Raw genomic sequence first — 25,147 nt, 5'->3', positions numbered from 1 at the left:
CAGGCCTTGGGCTGCTTTCCTATGTATGCTTACTTCCTAACGGTCCTCTCAGGGCCCATGGCTTTAAAACACATTTATAGTATGATGATTCAGTAGAGTTGCAGGATACAAAGTCAACACACAAAAAATCAGTTGCATTTCTATACAATGAACAATCTAAAGGGGAAATTAAGAAAATAATCCCATTTATAATAGCATAAAAGAACAAAATAGGGACTTCCCTTGTGGTCCAGCAGTTAAGACTCCGTGCTCCCAATGCAGGGGGCCCCGGGTTCGATCCCTGGTCAGAGAACTAGATCCTGCATGTCGCAACTAAAGATCCCGCATGTCACAACTAAGACCCAACGCAGTCAAATAAATAAATAAATATTTTTTTAAAAACTGTTACTCCTGTTACGTTGTTAAAAAAAAAAAAAAAAGAAGAACAAAATACTTAAAAATAAACTTAACCAAGGAGGCAAGTTGCACATTGAAAACTACAAAACACTGTTGAAAGAAATTAAACACAAATAAATGGAAAGACAACTTGTGTTCATGGGTTTGAAGACTTAATGCTGTTAAAATGTATATACTTCCCAACATGATCTACAGATTCAATGCAATCCCTCAACCTCCCAGTGGCATTTTTTACAGAAAAATAGCAAACAATCCTAAAATTCATTTGGAATCACAAAGGACTCTGAATAGCCAAAATAATATTGAGAAAAAAGAACAAAGCAGGAGGACTCATTTTCTTGTTTTATAACATATTACAAAGCTACAGTAATCAAAACAGCATGGTACTGGCATAAATACAGACATAGACAAATGGAACAGAATAAAGCCATGCACATACAGCCAAATGATCTTCGACAAGAGTGTCACGATGGAGAAAATACACTGTGGGGAAAAGACAACCTCTTCCACAAATGGTGTTGGAAAACTGGATAGCTACATGTAAAAGAACAAAGTTGGACCCTTATATTACACCATACAAAAATCAACTCAAAATGGATTAAAGATTTAAATGTAAGACCTGAAGCTACAGAACTCCTAGAAGAAAACACAGGAGAAAAGCTACCTGATACTGGTCTTAGCAAAGATATCTTGGATATGACACCAAAAGCACAGGCAACAAAAGCAAAAATAGACAAGTGGGACGATATCAAACTAAAAAAATCCTACACAGCAAAGGAAGTCAGCAACAAAATACAAAGGCAACCTACTGAATGGGAGAAAATATGTGCATATCATGTCTGATAAGGGGTCAATATCCAAAATATATAAAGAACTCATACAACTTAACAGCAAAAAACCCAAACAATCTGATTAAAAATGGGCAGAGGATCTGAATAGACATCCTTCCAAAGAAGATATACAGATAGCCAACAAGTACAAGAAAAAGTTCTCAACATCACTGATCATCAGGGAAATGCAATAAAAACCACAATGAGATATCATCTTACACGTTAAAACTGCTATCATCAAAAAGAAAAGAAGGGCTTCCCTGGTGGCGCAGTGGTTGAGAGTCCACCTGCTGATGCAGGGGACACGGGTTCGTGCCCCGGTCTGGGAAGATTCCACATGCTGCGGAGTGGCTGGGCCCGTGACCCATGGCCACTGAGCCTGCACGTCTGGAGCCTGTGCTCCGCAACGGGAGAGGCCACAACAGTGAGAGGCCCGCATACCACAAAAAAAAAAAAAAGAAAGAAAAGAAAAGAAATAACAAGTGTTGGCAAGGAGAAAAGGGAGAGAAAAGGGAACGCTTGTGCACTGTTGGTGGGAATGTAAATTGGTGCAGCCACTATGGAAAACAGTATGGAGGTTCCTCAAAAAATTAAAAATAGAACTACCATATGAGCCAGCAATTCCAGTTCTGGGTATTTACCTGAAGGAAATGAAAACACTAACTTGAAGAGATATACACACCCCCAGGTTCACTGAAGCATCATTTGCAATAGTCAAGATATGGAAGCAACCTAAGTGTCCAGTGATGGATGAGTGGATAAAGAAATTGTGCTATATATTTACAATGGAATATTATTCAGCCATAAAAAAGAAGGAAATCCTGTAATTTGTGACAACATGGATGGACTTTGAGGGCATTATGCTAAGTGAAATAAATCAGTCAGGGAAAGACAAATGCTGTATGATCTCACTTATATGTGGAATCTAAAAAAAAACTCAATTAATAGATACAGAAAACAGATTGGTGGTTTGGTGGTTGCCAGAGGTGGGCAAAGGGTGGGAGGAGGCCAAATGGGTGAAGGCAGTACAGTATACAAACTTCCAGTTATAAAATAAGTTCTGGGGATGTAACATAGAGCATGGTGACTATAGTTAATAATATTGTAGTATATATTTGAAGGCTGTTAAGAGAGTAAATCCTTAAAATTTTCACAATAAAAAAAATTTTAACTGTGTGGTGTTGGATGTTACTAGCCTTACTGTGATGATCATTTTGCAATGTATACCAATATCAAATCATTATGTTGTACACCTGAGACTAATATAAAGTTATATGTCAATTATATCTCAATAAAAAAAATCTTCAAATGAAAGATAACCACCCCCACAAAAGTTAACTTTTCATCAACATGCTGTAACAAGTGGACATCCACATGCAAAAAAAAAAAAAGAATCCAAACACAGACATTATACCCTTCACAAAAATTTACTCAAAACGGTTCACAGTTCTAAACGTAAAACACAAAACTATGAAACTCCTAAAAGATAACATAAGAGAAAACCTAAATGACTTTGGATATGGCGATGACTTTTTAGATACAACACGAAAGGCATGGATCCGTGAAAGAATTAATTGATAAGCTGGACTTGATTAAAAGGAAAAACTCATACTCTACAGAAGATAATGCCAAGAGAATGAGAAGACAACCCACATACTGGGAGAAAATATTTGCAAAAGACACATTTGATAAAGGACTGTTATCCAAAATATATAAAGAACTCTTAAAATTCAACAATAAGAAAAATAACAGCTCAACTAAAACTGGGCCAAAGACCTTAAGAGAGATCTCACCAAAGATGTACGTACAGTCAATAAGCATATGTAACGATGTTCCACATCCTATGTCATCAGGGAAATGCAAATTAAAACAACAATGAGGGGAAATCCCTGGTGGTCTGGTGGTTAAGACTCCATGCTTCCACTGCAGGAGGCATGGGTTCGATCCCTGGTCGGGGAACTAAGATCCCACAAGCCACATAGCACAGCCAGACATACATACATACATACATATATAAAACAATGAAATACCACTGCACAATGCTAAGAATGGCCCAAATCCAGAACACTGATAACACCAAATGGTGGTGAGGATGTGGAGCGACAAGAACTCCCATTCATTGCTGGTAAGAATGCAAAATGCTACAGCCACTTTGGTAGACAGTTTGGAAATCTCTTACAAAACTTACAAAAGTAATGGGAATACTAGAAGAAAAAAGAGAGAAAGGAGCAGAAGGAATATCTGAAGAAATAATGGCTGAGAATTTTCCAAACCACAGATCCGGGAAGTTCAGAGAACACCAAGCAGGATAAACACCCAAAACAGCACACCTAGGAATATCATAGAAATCCTTAATGTGTATGTATGCAACAACAGAGCATCAAAATACATAAGCAAAAACTGGTAGAACTGCAAGAAGAAAAAGATAAATCCACTCTTACAATTGAATACTTCAACTCACCTATACCAGTAACTGATGTATCTAGCAGGTAAACAGTCAGCAAGGATACAGCTGAACTGGAGAGCACCATTAATCAACTTGATCTAACTGACATATATAGGACACTTCATCCAACAACAGCAAAATACACATTATTCTCAAGCTCACATGGAACATTTGCCAAGATAAACCACATTCTGGGCCATAAAACACACCTCAACAAAGTTAAAAGAACAAAAGTCATAGAAAGTATCCTCTCAGATCACAATAAGATCAATAACAGAAAGATAACAGGAAATCTAAAAATATTTGGAGATTAAACAACACACTTCTAGATAACACACTGGTCAAGAAGAAGTCTTAACAGAAATTTTAAAATATTTTGAATTGAACGAAAATGAAAATACAATTTATCAAAATTTATGAGATGCAGTGAAAACAGTGCTTACAGGGAAATTTATAACATTAAATGCATGTTTTAGAAGATCTAAAATAAATAATCAAAGCTTCTACCCTAGGAAACAAGAAAAAAGAGCAAGTTAAATCCAAAGCAAGCAGGAGAAATAATAAAATTTAGAGCAGAAACCAATGAAATTGAAAACAAGAGAACAAAAAAGAAAATCAACAAGGCAAAAAGCTGGTTATTTAAAAAAGAAACAAAACAACAAACCAAAATGGATAAACCTCTAGTCAGATGTATTTGTCTGCTCAGGCTGCCATAACAAAATACCACAAACTGTGTTAAACAACAGGAATTTATTTTTCATAATTCTGGAGGCAGGGAAGTCCAAGGTCAAGGTGTTGACTGATTTGGTCCCTGGTGAGACTTGCAGATTGGCCCCCTTCTGTGTCCTCACATAGCACAGAAGGAAGAGCTCTGGTGTCTCTTCCTCTTCTTACAAGGGCACCACCTCTACAGGATTAGGGCCTCACCCTTATGACTTCATTTAACTTTTTATCGCCTCTTCACAGATCTTATCTATAAATATAGTCACTTGGGAACTGGGGCTTCAACATATAAATTTTGGGGACACAAACAAATTCAGTCTATAACACCAGGCTAACCAAGAAAAAAAGAGAGAAGACACAGATATTAGAAATAAGAGACTATCATTATCGATCCCATGGACATTAAAAGGATAATAAAGGAGTAATAAGAACTCTACGTTCACAAATTTCTTAACTTAGATGAAATGGACCAATTTCTTGAAGGATACAATCTATCAAATCTCACACAAACAGATGTAGGTAATATGAGTAGAACCATGTATGTTAAGGAAACTGAATCAATAATAATCTTCCAAAACAAAGCACCAGGTCCAGTTGGGTTCACTGGTGAATTCTACTGAATATTTCAAGAAGAAATTATACTGCCAATTCTCTACAATCTCTTTCAGAGGACAGAAGCAGAGGGAATACTTCCTAACTCATTTTATAAAGCTAGCATTACCTTTATACCCAAAACAAAGACATCAGAAGAAAGGAAAACTACAGATCAGTATCTCTCATGAACATAGATGCAAAAATCCTTAACAAAATATTTGCAAGCTGACTCCATCAATGTATAAAAAAATTATACACCATGACCAAATGAATTTTATCCCAGGCATGGAAGGCTGATTCAACATTTGAAAATTAATGAATGAAATCCATCACAACAGGCTAAAGAAGAAAAATCAGATGATCATTATCATTAGGTATAGAAAAAGCATAAGAAAAAGTCAACATTCATTCATGATAAAAAACTCTCAGACCTGGAACAGAAGGGAACTTCCTCAACTTGATAAAGAACATCTACAAAAAACCTACAGCTAACATTATGCTTAATGGGGAAGAACAAGATTCTTTCCCTATAACATCAAGAACAAGGCAAGAATGTCCCTTCTCACCACTACTACTCAACACTGTACTAGAAGTCCTAACTAATACAATAAGACAGAAAAAGGAAATACAAGACATCGATTAAAAGAGAAATAAAACTGTCTTTAATCAAAGATGGCATGCTTGTCTATGTGGAAAATGCCAGAGAATCAACCAAAAAACTCCAAAACCCTGGAACTAATCAATGATTATAGCAATGTTGCAGGATATAAGGTTAATATACAAAAGTCAATTCCTTTCCTATACAGCAGCAATGAATAATTGGGATTTAAAATTAAAAACAAAATACCATTTACATTAGCACCAAAAAAAGAAGTACTTAAGAATAAGTCTAACAATATATGTACAAGAACTGCAAGAAGAAAACTGCAAAACTGATGAAAGAAATCAACATCTAAATAAATGGAGAGATATTCCAATTTCATGCATAGGAATACTCAACACTGTTAAGACGTCAGCACTTCCCAACTTGATCTATGGATTCAATACAACTTCAGTCAAAATTCCAGCAAGTTATTTTTTTTGGTGCGACAGTGACAAATAGATTCTAAAATTTATAGGGAAGGTGAAAAGACTCAGAGCAGCCAATGCAGCACTGAAGAAAAATGAAGTCAGAGACCTGACATTTCACAGCTTCAAGATTTACTATAAAGCAGCCATAATCAAGACAGTATGGTATTGGTGAAGAAACAGACAAATAGATAATGGAGCAGAATACAGAGCCCAGAAATAGACGCACACAAATATAGTCAACTGTTCTTTTATGAAGGAGCAAAGACAATTCAATGGAGAAAGGACAGTCTTTTCAACAGATGGTACTGGAACAAAAAGATATCCACATGAAAAAAAATAAATCTAGACACTGATCTTATATCTTTCACAAAAATTAACCAAAATGATCACAGATCTAAATGTAAAATGCCAAACTATAATATTTCTAGAAGATAACATAAGAGGAAATCTAGGTGACCTTGGATTTGGTGATGATTTTTAGATACAATACCAAATACACAATGCAAGGACAAAACTGATAAACTGGACTTTATTAAAATGAAAACTTCTGGGGCTCTCAAGATGGCTGGTTGGTGCCTTGAGTAGCTCATACCAGCAGCAGTGGTGGAACTTGCTGCTGGTGCCGGCCACCCCTAGAGTGGCTTAAAAAAAGAAATAAAGCAAAAACAAAATCTTCTGTTCTGAAAAAGACACTGTCAAGAAAATGGAAAGACAAGCTGCAGACTGGGAGAAAATATCTGAAAATCACATTATCTCTCTGATAAAGGACCTGTATCTGAAATATACAAAGAGCTCTTAAAACTCAACAATAAGGACTTCCCTGGTGGCGCAGGGGTTAAGAATCCACCTGCCAATGCAGGGGACACGGGTTCGAGTCTTGGTCTGGGAAGATCCCACATGCCACGGAGCAACTAAGCCCGTGTACCACAACTACTGAGCCTGCACTCTAGAGCCCGTGAGCCACAACTACTGAGCCCGAGTGCCACAACTACTGAAGCCCACGTGCCTGGAGCCTGTGCTCTGCAACAAGGGAAGCCACCCAATGAGAAGTCCATGCACCGCAACAAAGAGTAGCCCCTGCTCGCTGCAACTAGAGAAAAGCCCGTGTGCAGCAACAAAGACCCAACGCAGCCAAAAATAAAAATAAATAAATAAATTTATTTAAAAAAAAACCCTCAATAATAAAAATAAGAACCCAATTAAAAAATAGGCAAAAGATGCGAACAGACATCTCACCAAAGAAGATATATGAATGGTAAATAAGTACATGAAAAGATGCTCAACATCATATGTCATCAGGGAATTGCAAATGAAAACAACGAGATATCATCACATACCTATTAGGATGGCTAAAATCGAGAAAACCGACAACACCAAATGCTGACAAGGATGTACGGCAACAAGAACTCTCTTTCATTGTTCGTGAGAATAAAAATGGTACAGCCTCTGTGGAAGACAATTTGGGGGTTTCTTACAAAGCTAAACATAGTCTACCATACACTCCAGCAATTGCGCTCCTCGGTATATTTACCCAAATGAGTTGAAACCCTATGTCTACACAAAAACCTCCACATGGATGTCCACAGCAGCTTTATTCATAATTGCCCAAACGTGGCAGCCACAGAGATGTTCTTCAGTAGGTGAATGGATAAACTGTGGTATATCCAGATAATGGAATATTATTCAGCACTGAAAAGAAATGAGCTATCAGGCCATGAAAAGACAGGACGGAATCTAAAATGCATACTGCTTAGTGAAAGAAGTCGATCTGAAAAGGCCACATGCTGTCTAACTCCAAGTACATGACATTTGGAAAAGGTAAACTACAGAGACAATAAAAAAATCAGTGGTTACCAGAGGTTTGGGTGATGGGGAGGAAAGAGAGATGAGTAGATGGAGCAAAGGGAATTTTTAGACAGTAAAACTACTTTGGATGACATTGCAAAGGTGGATCTATGACATTACGCATTTGTAAACAAAACAGAGCAAAACAAAAAACTCTCAATACATTGCTACATTCACTAGAGAAAGAACCAGAGAAATAATGTTTGCGTGAGAAACAGCTTGTTGGTTAATACAGATGTGCACACCCACTTTTCTAGGTCCCTACCTGTCTACCCCCTTCCATCCCTGCTCACCTGCATGGGGCCCTGTGTGAAAAGGCACCTGCTCAGATGGTGAGGGTACAGGGAAGGGAAAGCACAGGTTATTCTGGCTGCTGGGCTGCTCACTCCGATCCCCTGTCATCATGTGCTCCCACACTGGACCCTGAACACATCTGATTCAGCCTGTTATGTGTAGCGACTTCTACCCATACAATCCTTGCAAAGTTATAATCCTTGATTCCAGTTCAACTGTATTACTTTCCTATTGCTACATAACAAATTACCACAAATTTAGCATGTAACACAAATTTATCTCACAGTTCCCAGGGGTCTGGGGTCTGGGTATGGGTTAGTGGGGTCTCCACTCAGTGTCACGAGGCTGAAATCAAGGTGTTGGCTGGGATGCAATCTCATCTAAGACTCAGGGTCCTCTTCCGGGTTCACTGGTATCTGGCAGAGTTCAGTTCCTTATGACGGAAGGACTGAGGTCCTCAGCTCCCAGATGCTGCACACCACTTCTTGCCACGTGGCCTCCACAAGATGGCAGGTAATATCTCAGCTGCTTTGAATCTCTGAGCCCGTTCTTTTTAAAGCCTGATCCACTTACATCAGGTCCAATCTGGATAAGTCCTTTTGATTATCTGCAAAATTCTTCATCTCTGTCATATGACATCCTAATCACGGCAGGCAGCTCCACCACCCTCACTGTCCTGCCCACACTCAAGGCGAGGGGATCATACAGGTGTACACCAGGGGCAGGAATTTCGGGGGCCATCTCAGAATTCTGGCTACCTCATGGGTAAGTCATCCTGATGAAACTAACATCAGATTAATTCTCTTAAATCAAGTGATTCACCATACTACCCCCTTCTCTCAAAATAGCCTTCAACAATTCTGCAAAACATAGAGATAACTCTAAATACATTAACTGGATACTCAAGGCCTTTCTCAACCATGTGCCAGGAGACATTTCAAACCTCCACTCTGACAACCCCTCATGGATAAGCCTTCAGCCACACCCTCTGCCTGCCCCCTTCCCCCTTGTGTTCTCTGTACCTGCGTTCCTAGTTGCACTCTTCCTTCAGACCTAATCCACCCCTTTCCCTCCTCCTTATTCAAACCTACACATCCTTTAAGATGCTGCATCAACACCTGTATAAAACCTTTCCTGACCCTTTGGACTCACATCAAGCTTATCTTTATTTGAATTTGTCCTAAAGTACAGTGGTGGGTTACAAAAAATGACAATAAACTTCTCATCCCTGGATACACATCCTTTGCAACGCAACTCTGCCACTCCTCATCAAGAGATGGGCTGTCTTTATCTACCTTCTGACACTGTGCTGGGCCCTGTGAATGTTTTTAGCCAATGGGACATTAGCAAACATGATGCAAGCAGACACTTAAGAAGCATCTGTGCACTGGCCTTGCCCTCTTGCTGTCTTGGGAACTCTGCTACCTCTACCAGGTGACTGAGGCTGGACTAATCTCCCAGATGAGGGACAAGTGGCCAAGTTATCCCTGTGGCCCCAACTGACACCGGGCCAACCACCTGTCACATGACAAATAATAAATGTCTGGTGTTTTAAGTCATGGGGCTTTGTACCGACATTTGTAGCAAACTACTCACTCCTTAAGAAAATAAGAGATTCAAGGGCCTCCTTTTCAACATTTCTTTTGGGCAGCTTCATTGTAGTAAGTGTTCTTCTGAGAAGAGTTAATTGCAGCTTGCAATGGAGGGTCAGCTCACGTACATGAATCACATGCTCAGCATCTGGAGGTAGCCATGGGAGCAGGCCATGAAGCTTCTCAAAGTCACTTGGCTTTTAAAGGTGGAAGCAACCCCAGTGTCCATCAACAGATGAGTGGATAAATAAAATGTGGTTTATCCATACATTGGACTATGATTCAGCCATAAAAATAAATGAAGTTCTGAAACATGCCACAACATGGACGCACTGGGGAACCAAAATATTCGTGTGACTTGCCTTCTCATGAGACTCGTTTTATTGTGTCCTGGAACCAGACTGCAGTAACTCCCAGGTGTGTCTGAAGTCATCATCATCACTCTCATCAAATCAGAGGTTCCAGTTTCCTGTTCAAATCCTTCTGTGTGTCTTCCTTTGTTCCATCTCTTCACCTCTGTTAACTAAAATCCCTTCTAGTAATTTCTCTCCAGGCCAACAGATCCTAAAGTAAACTGAGAACCTCTGAGGTCAGAGAGGTACTCTGTAAGTATGAAGTCACAGGCTCAGGTTAATAATCAACCCTCTGAGCAAAGAAGAAGAGCAAATGCTAGAGAGGAAAGAAGAGAATGCAGGCCCCTCAAGAGCAGTGGGGAGTCGGCAAGCTAGCCAGCACCATTTAAAACCAGCATCGATCTATGCCTGGGGAGGACTTTCACCACAGAAAGTCAACAGACTCAAATTTGGTAACACGGACACAGAAAACCACCACTGCTAACTGACCTTTCATTCCGGGGGCATTCTATTAAAACAAACTTTCAAAAATTCCCCAAATGCCCCTATTTTCCAACAACTTTTGGAAAACTATATCCCAACATTTCAAGGAGCTTGGATTTAGGGTCACAGGAAACAGTCATTCTCATAGGAGAATAGGACATAGAAGGTTCTTAATTCTATACACACTCAACTTTTTTCATCTCAGAAAAGGACTGAGTCCTGGGTAAGTACACTAGTCCTCCAGTTAGCCTACCAAAATACTAACTTGTCCAATGAACTTGTCCAATGAACTATAAAAAGAAGCCTGCAAATACAAACCTAAAATAGAAACATTCTCTTTTTAGTAATAAAGTTTCTAATGATGTATTAATAGTATGTAATACCCATATTTCCTCGATGAGAGAGAAGTATTATTACTGGAAAAACCCATCTGGCTTGCCTCTGCAATAAAGCCAGTCTCCCAAGGACAAGAACCACGTTGGTTCTTCCATCCACAGCGCAAATACTTTGTACGTGGATGCTCTTAATAAGTATGTCTTGAACATCAGTTTGGAGGCAATCAGACTATAAATTAAACTTTTCACCGTAAGTAGGTAATGAGTGGTAAGAGGCAATATATTAAAAGGTTCAATGGTGCTTTAAAGAGAACATGAACCTATGCATACAAGAACACCCGCCTGGCTTTTCACTGTTGCTGGGACTGTTGGAAAGAGAGAGACAGATGGTATCATAGTGTAACAACATTCTGGGGGTGGGGTGGGGTCGGCGAGGCTGTGTGGAGGGTCTGCCCCCATGGCCTATGTGCCACTCCTATGCCCCTGGCCTTGGTATCCTCATTTTAAACAGCGAGCTCTACCTCGGATTGTGTACTTAAGTTCCTTGTATCCCTAAGAGATTTGATGCTATTTGTGCTACTTTTATTGCAGAATTGGTTCTCAACGGTTTCCATGTTTTCTACAATTCCACTATCTCCGATCAACAGTAAAAAAATCATATATGAGCTTTTATGACTTGGATATTATAAGTGTTCAAAATATATAACACCGATGTTCCTATTTACCCTTAAAGACTCCAACGTCCTCACTTTTACATTCAGAAAATGAAAGTTGCCTTAGATATATAATTACAAAAACTTATTAATGCATATTTAATTGTATGACGAAAATGACACTCTGGCAAGGGATAGAAGGATTAAGCAAATTAATTAGATACAAAGTTCTTAGTCTCAAAAGCTGAACTCCTAGGAAGTTTAAGTGTTTGTCACCTGTGTTATTACAACTCCAAAATGACTGATTTTCCAAAAGGATGGTGGGTAGGGGGTGGGGGGAATGACTTATGAATTAACCAGGGATTCTTTAGATATAATTATAAACTGCCAATCACCATGATTTCAATGATATTCAGGCTTTTAAAGCTATTTCATAAAAAAAAAAGAAAAGAAGGAAAGAAATTAGTCCTTATCTAAAAGACTATTTATGAGACTTAAGGAACTTATACATTCATGGCTGAGTGTTCAATAATATACTCCCAGTGGAATGGTCTCTAAAAATGTCTATAACTAAAAACAGAACAATGAAAAAAATTGAATGGCTTACTCTCTTGTTGGCGAGTTAGTGGAGGATTCCTTTTTTGAATCTGGAGAGCTCAGGGTTTGCAAAATATAATTATGTTTTTCAGTGGATGGGGCATCTCTTTCTTGCTTGGAGTGAATTAAATTTAAGGCCTCTATTCCATCTTCTTCCTCCACCGTGTCACCCGGATTTGGCTGTGGTTCTGGACTCCTTAAAATCAGATCCTCTTCACTTACAGAAACTGTGAGGTCACTGCTGCTGCTCTCACTCTCCTCCTCCTGCTCTTCCCACATTTTTCTGCAGGGCTCCTGTGCCTCTGGGTCCCGGCGAGGAGGATGATCTGTAACGGGGACATGAACAGATTACTGATCACTGACTTCAGGCGGTAGCAGGGGTGAGACGTCCTACCTCCCAGAGCAGAGCTGCTCATCTGTTAGAGACGTGTATAAACAATCCACAGCGAACTACAGTATTTTAAGACCCATGAAAAATATTTTTAAAATATCACAGTGGGTTTAAAAATCAGAGAATTTGCTCGCAAAAATATTTCCATGTACATAGTTAACTCATTAGAAAGGAATTTGTTAGCAAAGTCACTACTTTGTTTTTTGACAGATACAATTAGACAGTATTTTGTATTCTTACATAAGACCATCACCACCCAAAAAACTAAATACCAACAAAAATCAGCAAACCATTTCAGCCTCTCACCCCACCTGAGGAAGCTTCCCAGGCAGGATGCTTCTCTTGAGAACACTCGATTTCAGATGCACTGTATTCTGAGCCTGACGGCAGAGAGACTGGCGGTCTGGCTCTTTCTTCCTCGACTTCAATATGCTCCCGTGTCAGTATTTCTCCCTCTGATCCCTCTGATCTGCTGGAACTGTCACACTTTAAATCAGTGGTTCTGTTCTCTGGACTTAATCTCTCCTGTAATGGGGAATGGAGTTCGGCAGACTTTCTGCCTTCAGATAAATTACTCTTGCCCTGACGTGCGTTGCTTCCTATCTCCAAGCAATGAGTTTGTTCCTCCTCAGACAACGCGCTGGCTGTGACTGGCATTTTCTCACCCATCTGAAGAGATGTCTTTCCATCTATTCTGTCAGACTTATTTAAGCACTGTGTGTCACTATGAATTTGTACTACATAGCTGTCTGTCACATTACTGCTCCGGGCTGTCTGTTGGTGTGAATGTGGGTCAGGAATTGAAAAGTTCTTTGTGGGTTGGGGAGATTTCTGCTCTGTACTGAAATCTCCAACGCCTGAGACGGCTGACACTTGGCGGCCCATAAAGATTGTTGCTGGTTGATACAATCCTCTTGACGCGGCGGTCCCTGAGTTAATTTCTGCCAGCATTACAACCTGCACCACCAAAAGACATGAAAGTTAAACAGGGTTGTGTATGAACAATGAGGTTATTTAGGTTGTTTTCAGAAATGAAATTAGGTCAGGAAGCAGGACCAATGAAAGCAACACCTACCATGTTCTATAAAACTCATGGCTTCCTACAAAATGAATGACCAAAAAACAGTACAGTCCACACTATTTAATTGTAATAACAATATTGGTTCACAAAGCAAATATGGTCAGGGAACTATGGAATCTATATTTTTCAAAAAGAGATACATACATTGCATTGTACAGCTATGTGAATGTATTTAATGCCACTGAACTGTACACTCAAACATGGTTAAAATGGTAAATTTTCTGTTACGTATATTTCACCACAATTAAAAAAATAAACTTTGAGTTCTAACCACTTTCCACAGAGAAGTGCATTTGATGAAGCTAGAGAGGTACTTGAACAAAAAAACCGGGGGCATATAAAGGACTATTGGGGGTTTCAAAACTCTATTTCTAGTAGTGTGGGTAATATTAAAAAACTTCCAATAATCACATATTCAAGACTGCATTAAAATATAATGCATATGTGCAAAATAATCTAATTTCCTGTCAAACTGAAAATAACAGCAGTTTTTTTCTGAACAACTTCAAGTAATTTTAAAGACATTTAAAGCAATTTAAATTCACTGGCATGTCTATGGGGAGTATGAGCACTGTCTCTTCTTTAAAAAGAGAGAGAGGAGGAGACGAGGGTGGGATGGGAAAGAGAAACAGAAGCAACTGGTTCAGCGGCTTGATCAAGGACACACAATGGGAAGCAGAACTGGAAGTAGCAATCATAAAGCCTTGAAGAAGTTAAGTGTTTTTCTTCCAAAGGGACCAAAGCACCTCCACATACATAATAGCATTTAGTCCACAGAGCACTATAGGTTGATGGGGAGATGCATCTGCACCCCTCCTCTGCAGATGGAAAAACTGAGGCCAAAATTTTCAGAGAAAATGTCATTCACATAGCTGAAACAGAATCTAGGTCTTACTTCCCTTCAAACATACTGTCTCTTCTATTTCTAAAGATAAAACAAACAACTTTGAAGCAAAAACAAATGAAAAGGGATGTCAGAGAAATGGTGGAATAAGGACCTCTCAAAATTCTCTGCTCTGTAAAAGAAACAATAACAGTGGAAAACATCTTCAGAATAACTTTTCAGAACTCTGGAAATTAACCAAAGGCTTGCAGCAATCTGAGGAACATTTATTCAAGAAAAGTAACTGAATCTTGGTAGGAACAGCAGTACTTCACGGTGTTTTAGCTTGCCCTATTCGCATTTCCCCCTCCTTCAGTCTGCGGTAACCTTGAAAATCAGCAGCCTGTAATCACAGCCTGTAAACCAGCACCCTTATAGACACTGAAAGGAGTAGAAAAGGACTGGAACTCTTTCAAAGCTCCATTCCCAGAGAACTGACATTATTTGACCTGTCTAGTAGCTCCCTGGAAGACCACCCTCACAAGACTGTCTTTATTTGACCTGACTTGGAGCTGACACATTGTGAACAGCCTTTCCCTGGGGGTTATTTGTCAAAAATAAGCAGAGGCAAATGTTTAACATCAAGGCTGCCTAAGGCAGTGGGTAACAGTTGGGCAAACAATAGGCTAACTAAAATAACTTAAAAGGAAAAGTTGGTGAATGAGCTGTCCACAGGGGGTTTGAAAAGCTCCAGCATATTCCTGGAAACCTAGACTGTGGGCATGCTCACTAAAAGTCCTGAGGGGGCGCTGGTTCTGGAAGGAGAGAGATTTGCGGCCTGTGCATGCGCAGTGCAGTTTGCTGCCCAGGCTGTCCGGCTCCGGCCGAGGCGGTTCCACACCAGCATGACTTCGGTGCCGGACCCAGTTTCCCGCCACCTGACCATGCTACTGGGAGACGCCCCACCTCACTGTCACTCGGAGTTTTGTGGGGGTCAGGCGTACAAGAGGACTGAGGTTTGCTTGATACGTGGCGTGTGCGAGACTCCTGAGGACGACTCCAGAACCATGGGCCTCCGGCATCCAGGTCATTGAGATTCCACATATAAGTGACATCATATGATATCTGTCTTTGTCTGACTGACTTAATGAACTTTTAATGAACAGCATCCATGTGGCTGACAGGGTCTCGGTGCTCAGGCCGGGTGTCAGGCCTGAGCCTCTGAGGTGGGAGAGCCAAGTTTAGGACACTGGACACCAGAGACCTCCCAGCCCCACGTAATATCAATCGGTGAGAGCTCTCCCAGAGATCTCCAACTCAACGCTAAGACCCAGCTCTACCCAACGGCCTGCAAGCTCCAGTGCTAGACACCCCATGCCAAAGAACTAGCAAGACAGGAACATAACCCCACCCATTAGCAGAGAGGCCGCCTAAAATCATAAGTTCACAGATCCTCCAAAACACACAACCGATGCGGTCCTGCCCACCAGAAAGATAAGAATCAGCCTCATCCACCAGAACACAGGCACAAGTCTCCTCCACCAGGAAGCCTACACAACCTACTGAACCAACCTTAGCCACTGGGGGCAGACACCAAACACAACAGGAACTATGAACCCGCAGCCTGAGAAAAGGAGACCCCAAACACAGTAAGTTAAGCAAAATAAGAAGACAGAGAAGTAGACAGCAGATGAAGGAGCAAGGTAAAAACCCCACCAGACCAAACAAATGAAGAGGAAACAGGCAGTCTACCTGAAAAACGATTCAGAGTAAAGATAGTAAAGATGATCCAAACTCTTGGAAATACAATGGAGAAAATACAAGAAACGTTTAACAAGGACACAGAAGAACGAAAGAGCAAACAATGATGAACAACACAATAAATGAAACTAAAAATTCTCTATAAGGAATCAACAACAGAATAACTGAGGCAGAAGAACGGATAAGTGACCTGGAAGATAAAATAGTGGAAATAACTATCACAGAGCAGAATAAAGAAAAAAGAATGAAAAGAATTGAGGACAGTCTCAGAGACCTCTGGGACAACATTACATGCACCAACATTCAAATTATAGGGGTCCCAGAAGAAGAAGAGAAAAAGAAAGCGTCTGAGAAAATATGTGAAGAGATTATAGTTGAAAACTTCCATAACATAGGAAAGGAAATAGTCAATCAAGTCCAGGAAGCACAGAGAGTCCCATACAGGATAAATCCAAAGGGAAACACACCAAGACACGTATTAATGAAACTATCAAAAATTAAATACCAAGAAAAAATATTAAAAGCATCAAGAGAAAAGCAACAAATAACATACAAGGGAACCCCCATAAGGCTAACAGCTGATTTTTCAGCAGAAACTCTGCAAACCAGAAGGGACTGGCAGGACATATTTAAAGTGATGAAAGACAAAAACCTACAAGCAAGATTACACAGCAAGGATCTCATACAGATTTGATGGAGAAATTAAAAGCTGTAAAGACAAGAAAATGTTGAGAATTCAGCACCGCCAAACCAGCTTTACAACAAATGCTAAACGAACTTCTCTAGGCAGGAAACACAAGAGAAGGAAAAGACCTACAATAACAAACCCAAAACAATTAAGAAAATGGTAATAGGAACATACATATCGATAGTTACCTTAAATGTAAATGGATTAAATGCTTCAACCAAAAGACACAGACTGGCTGAATGGATACAGAAACAAGACCCATATATATATGCCGTCTGCAAGAGACCCACTTCAGACCTAGGGCACATACAGACTGAAAGTGAGGGGATGGAAAAAGATATTCCATGCAAATAGAAATCAAAAGAAGGCTGCAGTAGCAATTCTCATATCAGACAAAATAGACTTTAAAACAAAGACTATTACAAATGACAAAGAAGGACAGTACATAATGATTAAGGGATCGATCCAAGAAGAAGATATAACAATTGCAAATATTTATGCACCCAACACAGGAGCACCTCAATACATAAGGTAAATGCTAACAGCCATAAAAGGGGAAATCGACAGTAACGCAATAATAGTAGGGGACTTTAACACTCCACTTTCACCAATGGACAGATCATCCAAAATGAAAATAAATAAGGAAACATAAGTTTTAAATGACACATTAAACAAGATGGACTTAACTGATATAGGACATTCCATCCCAAAACAACAGAATAGACTTTGTTTTGAAGTGCTCATGGAACTTCTCCAGGATACATCATATCTTGGGTCACAAATCAAGCCTTGGTAAATTTAAGAAAATAGAAATTGTATCAAGTATCTTTTCCGACCACAATGCTATGACTAGATATCAATTACAGGAAAAAAACTGTGAAAAAAAAGCAAACACATGGAGGCTAAACAATACACTACTAAATAACCAAGAAATCACTGAAGAAATCAAATAGGAAATCAAAAAATACCTAGAAACAAATGACAATGAAAACATGATGACCCAAAACCTATGGGATGCAGCAAAAGCAGTTCTAAGAGGGAAGTTTATAGCAATACAATCCTACCTCAAGAAACAAGAAACATCTCAAATAAACAACCTAAACTTACACCTAAAGCAGTTAGAGAGAGAAGAGCAAAAAACACCCCAAAGTTAGCAGAAGGAAAGAAATCATAAAGATCAGATCAGAAATAAAAGGAAATGAAGGAAACAAGAGCAAGGATCAACAAAGCTAAAAGCTGGTCTCTGAGAAGATAAACAAAATTGATAAACCATTAGCCAGACTCATCAAGAAAAAAAGGAAGAAGACTCAAATCAACAGTTAGAAATGAAAAAGGAGAAGTAACAACTGACACTGCAGAAATACAAAAGATCATTGGAGATTACTATAAGCAACTATATGCCAATAAAATGGACAACCTGGAAGAAATGAACAAACTCTTAGAAAAGCACAACCTTCCGAGACTGAACCAGGAAGAAATAGAAAATATAAACAGACCAATCACAAGCACTGAAATTTAAACAGTGATTAAAAATCTTCCAACAAACAGAACCCCAGGACCAGATGGCTTCACAGGCAAATTCTATCAAACATTTAGAGAAGAGCTAACACCTATCCTTCTCAAACTCTTCCAAAATATAGAAGAGGTAGGAACACTCCCAAACTCATTCTATGAGGCCACCATCTCCCTGATACCAAAACCAGACGAATATGTCACAAAAAAGGAAAACTACAAGCCAATATCACTGATGAACATAGATGCAAAAATCCTCAACAAAACACTAGCAAACAGAATCCAACAGCACATTAAAAGGATCATACACCATGATCAAGTGGGGTTTATCCCAGGAACGCAAGGATTCTTCAATATATGCAAATCAATCAATATATATACACCATATTAACAAACTGAAGGATAAAAACTGTATGATAATCTCAATAGATGCACAAAAAGCTTTCAACAAAATTCAACACCCATTTATGATAAAAGCTCTTGAGAAAGTAGGCATAGAGGGAACGTACCTCAATATAATAAAGGCCATATATGACAAACCCACAGCCAATATCGTTCTCAATGGTGAAAAACTGAAACCATTTTCACTAAGATCAGAAACAAGACAAGATTGCCCACATTCGCCACTATTATTCAACATAATTTTGGAAGTTTTAGCCACAGCAATCAGAGAAGACAAAGAAATAAAAGGAATCCAAATTGGAAAAGAAAAAGTAAAACTGTCACTGTTTGCAGATGACATGATACTATACATAGAGAATCCTAAAGATGCTAAGATGCTACCAGAAAACTACTAGAGCTAATCAATGAATTTGGTAAAGTAGCAGGATACAAAATTAATGCACAGAAATCTCTTGCATTCCTATACACTAATGATATCTGAAAGGAATGATATCTGAAATATCTGAAAGAGAAATTAAGGAAATACTCCCATTTACCACTACAACAAAAAGAATAAATACCTAGGAATAAACCTACCTAAGGAGATAAAAGACCGGTATGCACAAAACTATAAGACAGTGATGAAAGAAATTAAAGATGATACAAACAGAAAGATATACTATGTTCTTGGATTGGAAGAATCAACATTGTGAAAATGACTATACTACACAAAGCAATCTACAGATTCAAGGCAATCCCTATCAAACTACCATTTTTCACAGAAGTAGAACAAAAAATTTCACAATTTGTATGGAAACACAAAAGACCACAAATAGCCAAAGCGATCCTGAGGAAGAAAAACGGAGCTGGAGCACTCAGGTTCTCTGACTTCAGACTATACTACAAAGCTACAGTAATCAAGACAGTATGGTACTGGCACAAAAACAGAAATACAGATCAATGGAACAGGATAGAAAGCCCAGAGACAAACGCACGCACATATGGTCACCTTATCTTTGATAAAGAAGGCAAGAATATACAGTGGAGAAAAGACAGCCTCTTCAGTAAGTGGTGCTGGGAAAACTGGACAGCTACATGTAAAAGAATGAAATTACAACACCCTGTAATACCATACACAAAAATAAACTCAAAATGGATTAAAGCCCTAAATGCAAGGCCAGACACTATAAAACTCTTAGAGGAAAACATAGGCAGAACACTCTATGACATAAATCACAGCAAGATCCTTTCTGACCCACCTCCTAGAGAAATGGAAATAAAAACAAAAATAAACAAATGGGACCTAATGAAACTTAAAAGCTTTTGCACAGCAAAGGAAACCCTAAACAAGACGAAAAGCCAATCCTCAGAATGGGAGAAAATATTTGCAAACAAATCAATGTACAAAGGATTAATCTCCAAATTATATAAAGAGTTCATGCAGCTCAATATCAAAAAAACAAACAACCCAATCCAAAAATGGGCCAAAGACCGAAATAGACCTTTCTCCAAAGATATACAGATTGCCAACAAACACATGAAAGGATGCTCAACATCACTAATCATTAGAGAAATGCAAATCAAAACTACACTGAGGTATCACCTCACACTGGTCAGAATGGCCATCATCAAAAAATCTACAAACAATAAATGTTGGAGAGGGTGTGGACAAAAGGGAACCCTCTTGCAGTGTTGGTGGGAACGTAAACTGATGCAGCCACTATGGAGAACAATATGGAGGTTCCTTAAGAAACTAAAAATAGAACTACCATATGACCTAGCAATCCCACTACTGGGCATATACCCTGAGAAAACCATAATTCAAAAAGAGTCATGTACCACAATGTTCATTGCAGCACTATTTACAACAGCCAGGACATGGAAGCAACCTAAATGTCCATCGACAGATGAATGGATAAAGAAGATACGGCACATATATACAATGGAATATTACTCAGCCATAAAAAGAAACAAAATTGAGTTATTTGTAGTAAGGTGGATGGACCTAGAGTCTATCATACAGAATGAAGTAAGTCAGAAAGAGAAAAATAAATACCATATGCTAACACATATATATGGAATCTAAAAACAAAACAAAACAAAAAGGTTCTCATGAACCTAGGGGCAGGAGAGGAATAAAGACGCAGATGTAGAGAATGGACTTGAGGACACGGGTGGGGGAAGGGTAAGGTGGAACGAAGTGAGAGAGTGGCATGGACATACATACACTACCAAATGTAAAATAGATAGCTAGTGGGAAGCAGCTGCGTAGCACAGGAAGATTAGCTCAGTGCTTTGTGACCACCCAGAGGGGTGGGATAGGGAGGTTGGGAGGGAGACACAAGAGGGATGGGATATATGTGTACGTATAGCTGGTTCGTTTTGTTATACAGCAGAAACTAACACAACATTGTAAAGCAATTATACTCCAATAAAGATGTTAAAAAACAAAAAAAGAAAAGTCCTGAGAAGGGCCTAAGCTGTCACCTCAGGCTTACCTTTCAAGGTAAGCTCTGGGCAAGCACTGACATGAAGGCTAAGGTGGAGCTGGAAACTGCCTGGATGAGTGCCAAAGCCCCTTGGTAAAGACTGTGAGAATTACAGGTTTCAGGCATTTGAAGAAAGCTCTGTCTAATCATTAGCTGGTTACTAAGCTAACTGAACAGAAACTTCAGTGACCACACATGACAAAGAATACAGACTTTACACAATTCAGAAAATCACTAAGCAAGCAAACAAAACAATAAACTCTAGGAAGGGGTAAATTTGACGTTCATTTTATTATTTAAAATGTCCAAAAGTTAACAAAAAATTATGAGATGTTGAAAGAAACAAGAAGGTATGATCCATACACAGGAGGAAAAAAAGCAGTCAATAGAAACTATCCCTGAAATCCTGAGGAAAAAGAACAAAGCAGGAGACATAACCCTCCCAGGCTTCAGACAATGCTACAAAGCTACGGTAATCAAAATGGCCTGGTATTGGCACAAAAACAGACACATGGATCAATCTAACAGAATACAGAGCCTAGAAATAAACCCACACACCTAGTCAATTAATCTTCAACACAGGAGACAAGAATATACAATGGGAAAAAGCAAGTGGTGTTGGAAAAGTTGGACAGCCGCATGTAAATCAATGAAGTTAGAACACACTCTCACACCATACACAAAAATAAACTCAAAACGGCTTAAAGACTTAAACATTAAGACATGACACCATAAAACTCCTAGAAGAGAACACAGGCAAAACATTCTCTGACATAAATCCTACCAATGTTTTCTTAGGTCACTCTCCCCAGGCAATAGAAATAAAAACAAAAATAAACAAATGGGACCTAATCAAACTAACAAGCTTTTGCACAGCCAAAAGGAAACCATAAACAAAATGAAAAGACAACCTATGGAATGGGAGAAAATATTTGCAAATGATGCGACTGACAAGGACTTAATTTCCAAAATATACAAACAGCTCATACAACTCAACAAAAAAACCAAACAACCCAATCCAAAAATGGGCAGAAGACCTAAATAGACTTTTTTCCAAAGAAGAAATACCGATGGCCAATAGGCATATGAAAAGATGCTCAATATCGCTAATTATTAGAGAAATGCAAATCAAAACTACAATGAGGTACCACCTCACACCAGTCAGAATGGCCATCATTAAAAAGTCTACAAATAACAAATGCTGGAGAGGGTGTGGAGAAAAGGGAACCCTCCTACACTGTTGGTGGGAAGGTAAGTTGGTGTAGCCACTATGGAAAACAGTATGGAGGTTCCTCAGAAAATTAAAAATAGAATTACCATATGATCCAGCAATCCCACTCCTGGGCATATATCTAGATAAAACTATAATTCAAAATGACACATGCACCCCTGTGTTCATAGCAGCACTGTTCACAATAGCCAAGACATGGAAACCATCTAAATGTCCACTGACAGATGAATGGGTAAAGAATATGTGGTACATATATACAGTGGAATACTACTCAGCCATAAAAAACAACAAAATAATGCCATTTGCAGCAACATGGATGAACCTAGAAATTATCATACTAAGTGAAGTAAATCAGACAAAGACAAATATCACATAGTCTCACTTACATGTGAAATCTAAAATATGACACAAATGAAACTATCTATGAAACAGGAACAGACTCACAGATATAGAGAATAGACTTGTGGTTGCAAAGGCGGAGGGAAGGTGGGGGAGGGATGGAGTGGGCGTTTCGGATTAGTAGATGCAAACTAGTATACATAGAATGGATAAACAACAAGGACCTACTTATAGCACAGGGAACTATATTCAATATCCTGTAATAAACCATAATGGAAAAGAATATAAAAAAGAATGTATATATGTATAACTGAATCACTTTGCCGTACAGCAGAAAGTAACACAATATTGTAAATCAACTATACTTCAATTCTAAAAAAATTTTTAGAAATAAAAATTAAAGAAATTATCCCTGAGGAAGCCCAAATGTTGGACTTACTATACAAAGACTTTAAATTAGCTATTTTAAACATGTTCAAAGAACTAAAGGAAATCATGTCTAAAAGAACTAAGGGAAAGTATGGGAAAAATGTCCAAACAGAGATGATTAATAAAGAGATAGAAATTATTTAAAAGACAGAACCAAACAGAAATTCTGCAGTTGAAAAGTACAGTCACCAGAATGAAAAATTCACTAGAGGGGCTCAGCAGCAGATATGAACAGGCAGAAGAAGGAATCAACATACTTAAATACAGATCAATTATGATTATCTAGATTGAGGAAAAGAAAGAAAAAATAATGAGCAATGAACAGAACCTCAGAGACCTGTGGGATACCACTAAGCATACCAACATATGCATAATGAAAGTCTCAGAAGGAGAAGAAAAAGAAAGACACTATAATTTTGAAGAAATAACAGTGAAATCTCTCCAAATATAATGAAAAACCTTTACACATCCAAGAAGCTCAACGAAGTCCAAGTGTAATAAACTCAAAGAGATCCTCACCTAGACATATCATAATCAAACTACTGAAAGCCAAAAAGAGAGAATCTTGAAAGCAAAAACAGGGAAGTGACTCCTTACATAAAAAGGATCCTCAATAAGAGTAACAGGTGACTTATCATCAGAAACTGTGGAGGCCAGTAGGCAGTAAGATAACACAGTCAAAGCACTGAAAGAAAAAGACTATCAGTCAAGAATTCTATAGCCACCAAAATGTTATTTCAAAAATGAACGAGTGGAACTCCCCTGGTGGTCCAGTGGTTAAGACTCTGCACTTCCACTGCAGGGGGCACTGGTTGGGCAACTAAGATCCCACAGGCAGTGCAGCACTGCCAAAAAAAAAAAAAAAAAAAAAAATAAGGCGAAATTAAGGCGTTCCTCACTAAACAAAAACAGAATTTGTCACAACCATACTTTCCCTATATGGAATACTACAAGGAGTCCTTCAGGCTGAAATGAAAGGACACTACACAGTAACTCAAGTCTGCATTAAGAAATAAATAGCACTAGTTAGGGTAACTACACTGGTAAATATGTATTTAACTATGTTGGTACATATAAAAGCATAAATATATTTTTCATGTAACTCTAGTCTTGTCTTTTAAATCATACAGGAGAAAACAAGAAAACATTTTTAATCTTACAGTGCAGTACCTTGAAAAGTACAGTAGTACAGTACAACAGCTGGCATACAGGGGCTGGCATCGAGTGAACAGGCAAGAAGAGTTACTGACTGGAAGAGGGAGAGGAGGTGGGAGACAGTAGAGCTGAAGGATCGCCAGCAATAGGAGACGGAGGGCAAGCTGCAATTTCACTCATGCCTGACGCTGATGGAACACACGTTTGCATCTTTGAAAGTTCAAAACTTGAAGGTTCGTATGTATGGAACTTACAGTATATAGAAAACAAAGAGCAAAATGGCAGACGCAAATCCTACCTTTTTAGTAATTACATTAATTTTAAATGGATTAAATACTATAATTGAAGCCAGAGAACTGGCAGAATGGATTTAAAATATGATCCAACTATATGCTGTCTAATGAGACTCATTTTAGATTCAAAGACACAAACAGGTTGAAAGCATAGGGAAGGGAAAAGATATATCAAGAGAGCCTCATGGAAAAAAAATATACTATGCAAACAGTACCGAAAGAAAGCCGAAGTGGCTATGTTAATCAGACACAATAGATTTTAAGACTCAAAACTGTAACTAGACACAGGACATTTTACAATGATAAAAGGGTCAATCTGTGAAAAAGATATAACAATTAGAAACATGTAAGTATATCTAACA

General features: G+C 38.7%; 1 protein-coding gene across 5 annotated transcripts in view; it reads right to left on the bottom strand.

The window, feature by feature from the left end:
* Positions 1–25,147, bottom strand: part of KIZ (kizuna centrosomal protein) — a 113,753-nt gene that overhangs the window by 57,353 nt on the left and 31,253 nt on the right. For all 5 annotated transcript variants that reach the window (XM_082670498.1, XM_082670500.1, XM_082670499.1 and 2 more), the window contains exons 5-6: positions 12,915–13,560; positions 12,223–12,538 (exon numbers count right to left, since the gene is read on the bottom strand). In XM_082670498.1, coding sequence (XP_082526624.1) covers positions 12,223–12,538; positions 12,915–13,560 — 962 coding nt within the window. The remainder of the gene's footprint in view (positions 1–12,222; positions 12,539–12,914; positions 13,561–25,147) is intronic.

Source organism: Grampus griseus (assembly GCF_964374135.1).
Source record: "Grampus griseus genome assembly, chromosome: 14".
NCBI classification, from domain to species: Eukaryota; Metazoa; Chordata; class Mammalia; order Artiodactyla; family Delphinidae; genus Grampus; species Grampus griseus.
The sequence above is the reverse complement of the archived record's forward strand: the minus strand, read 5'-3'. Positions and strand labels throughout refer to the sequence as shown.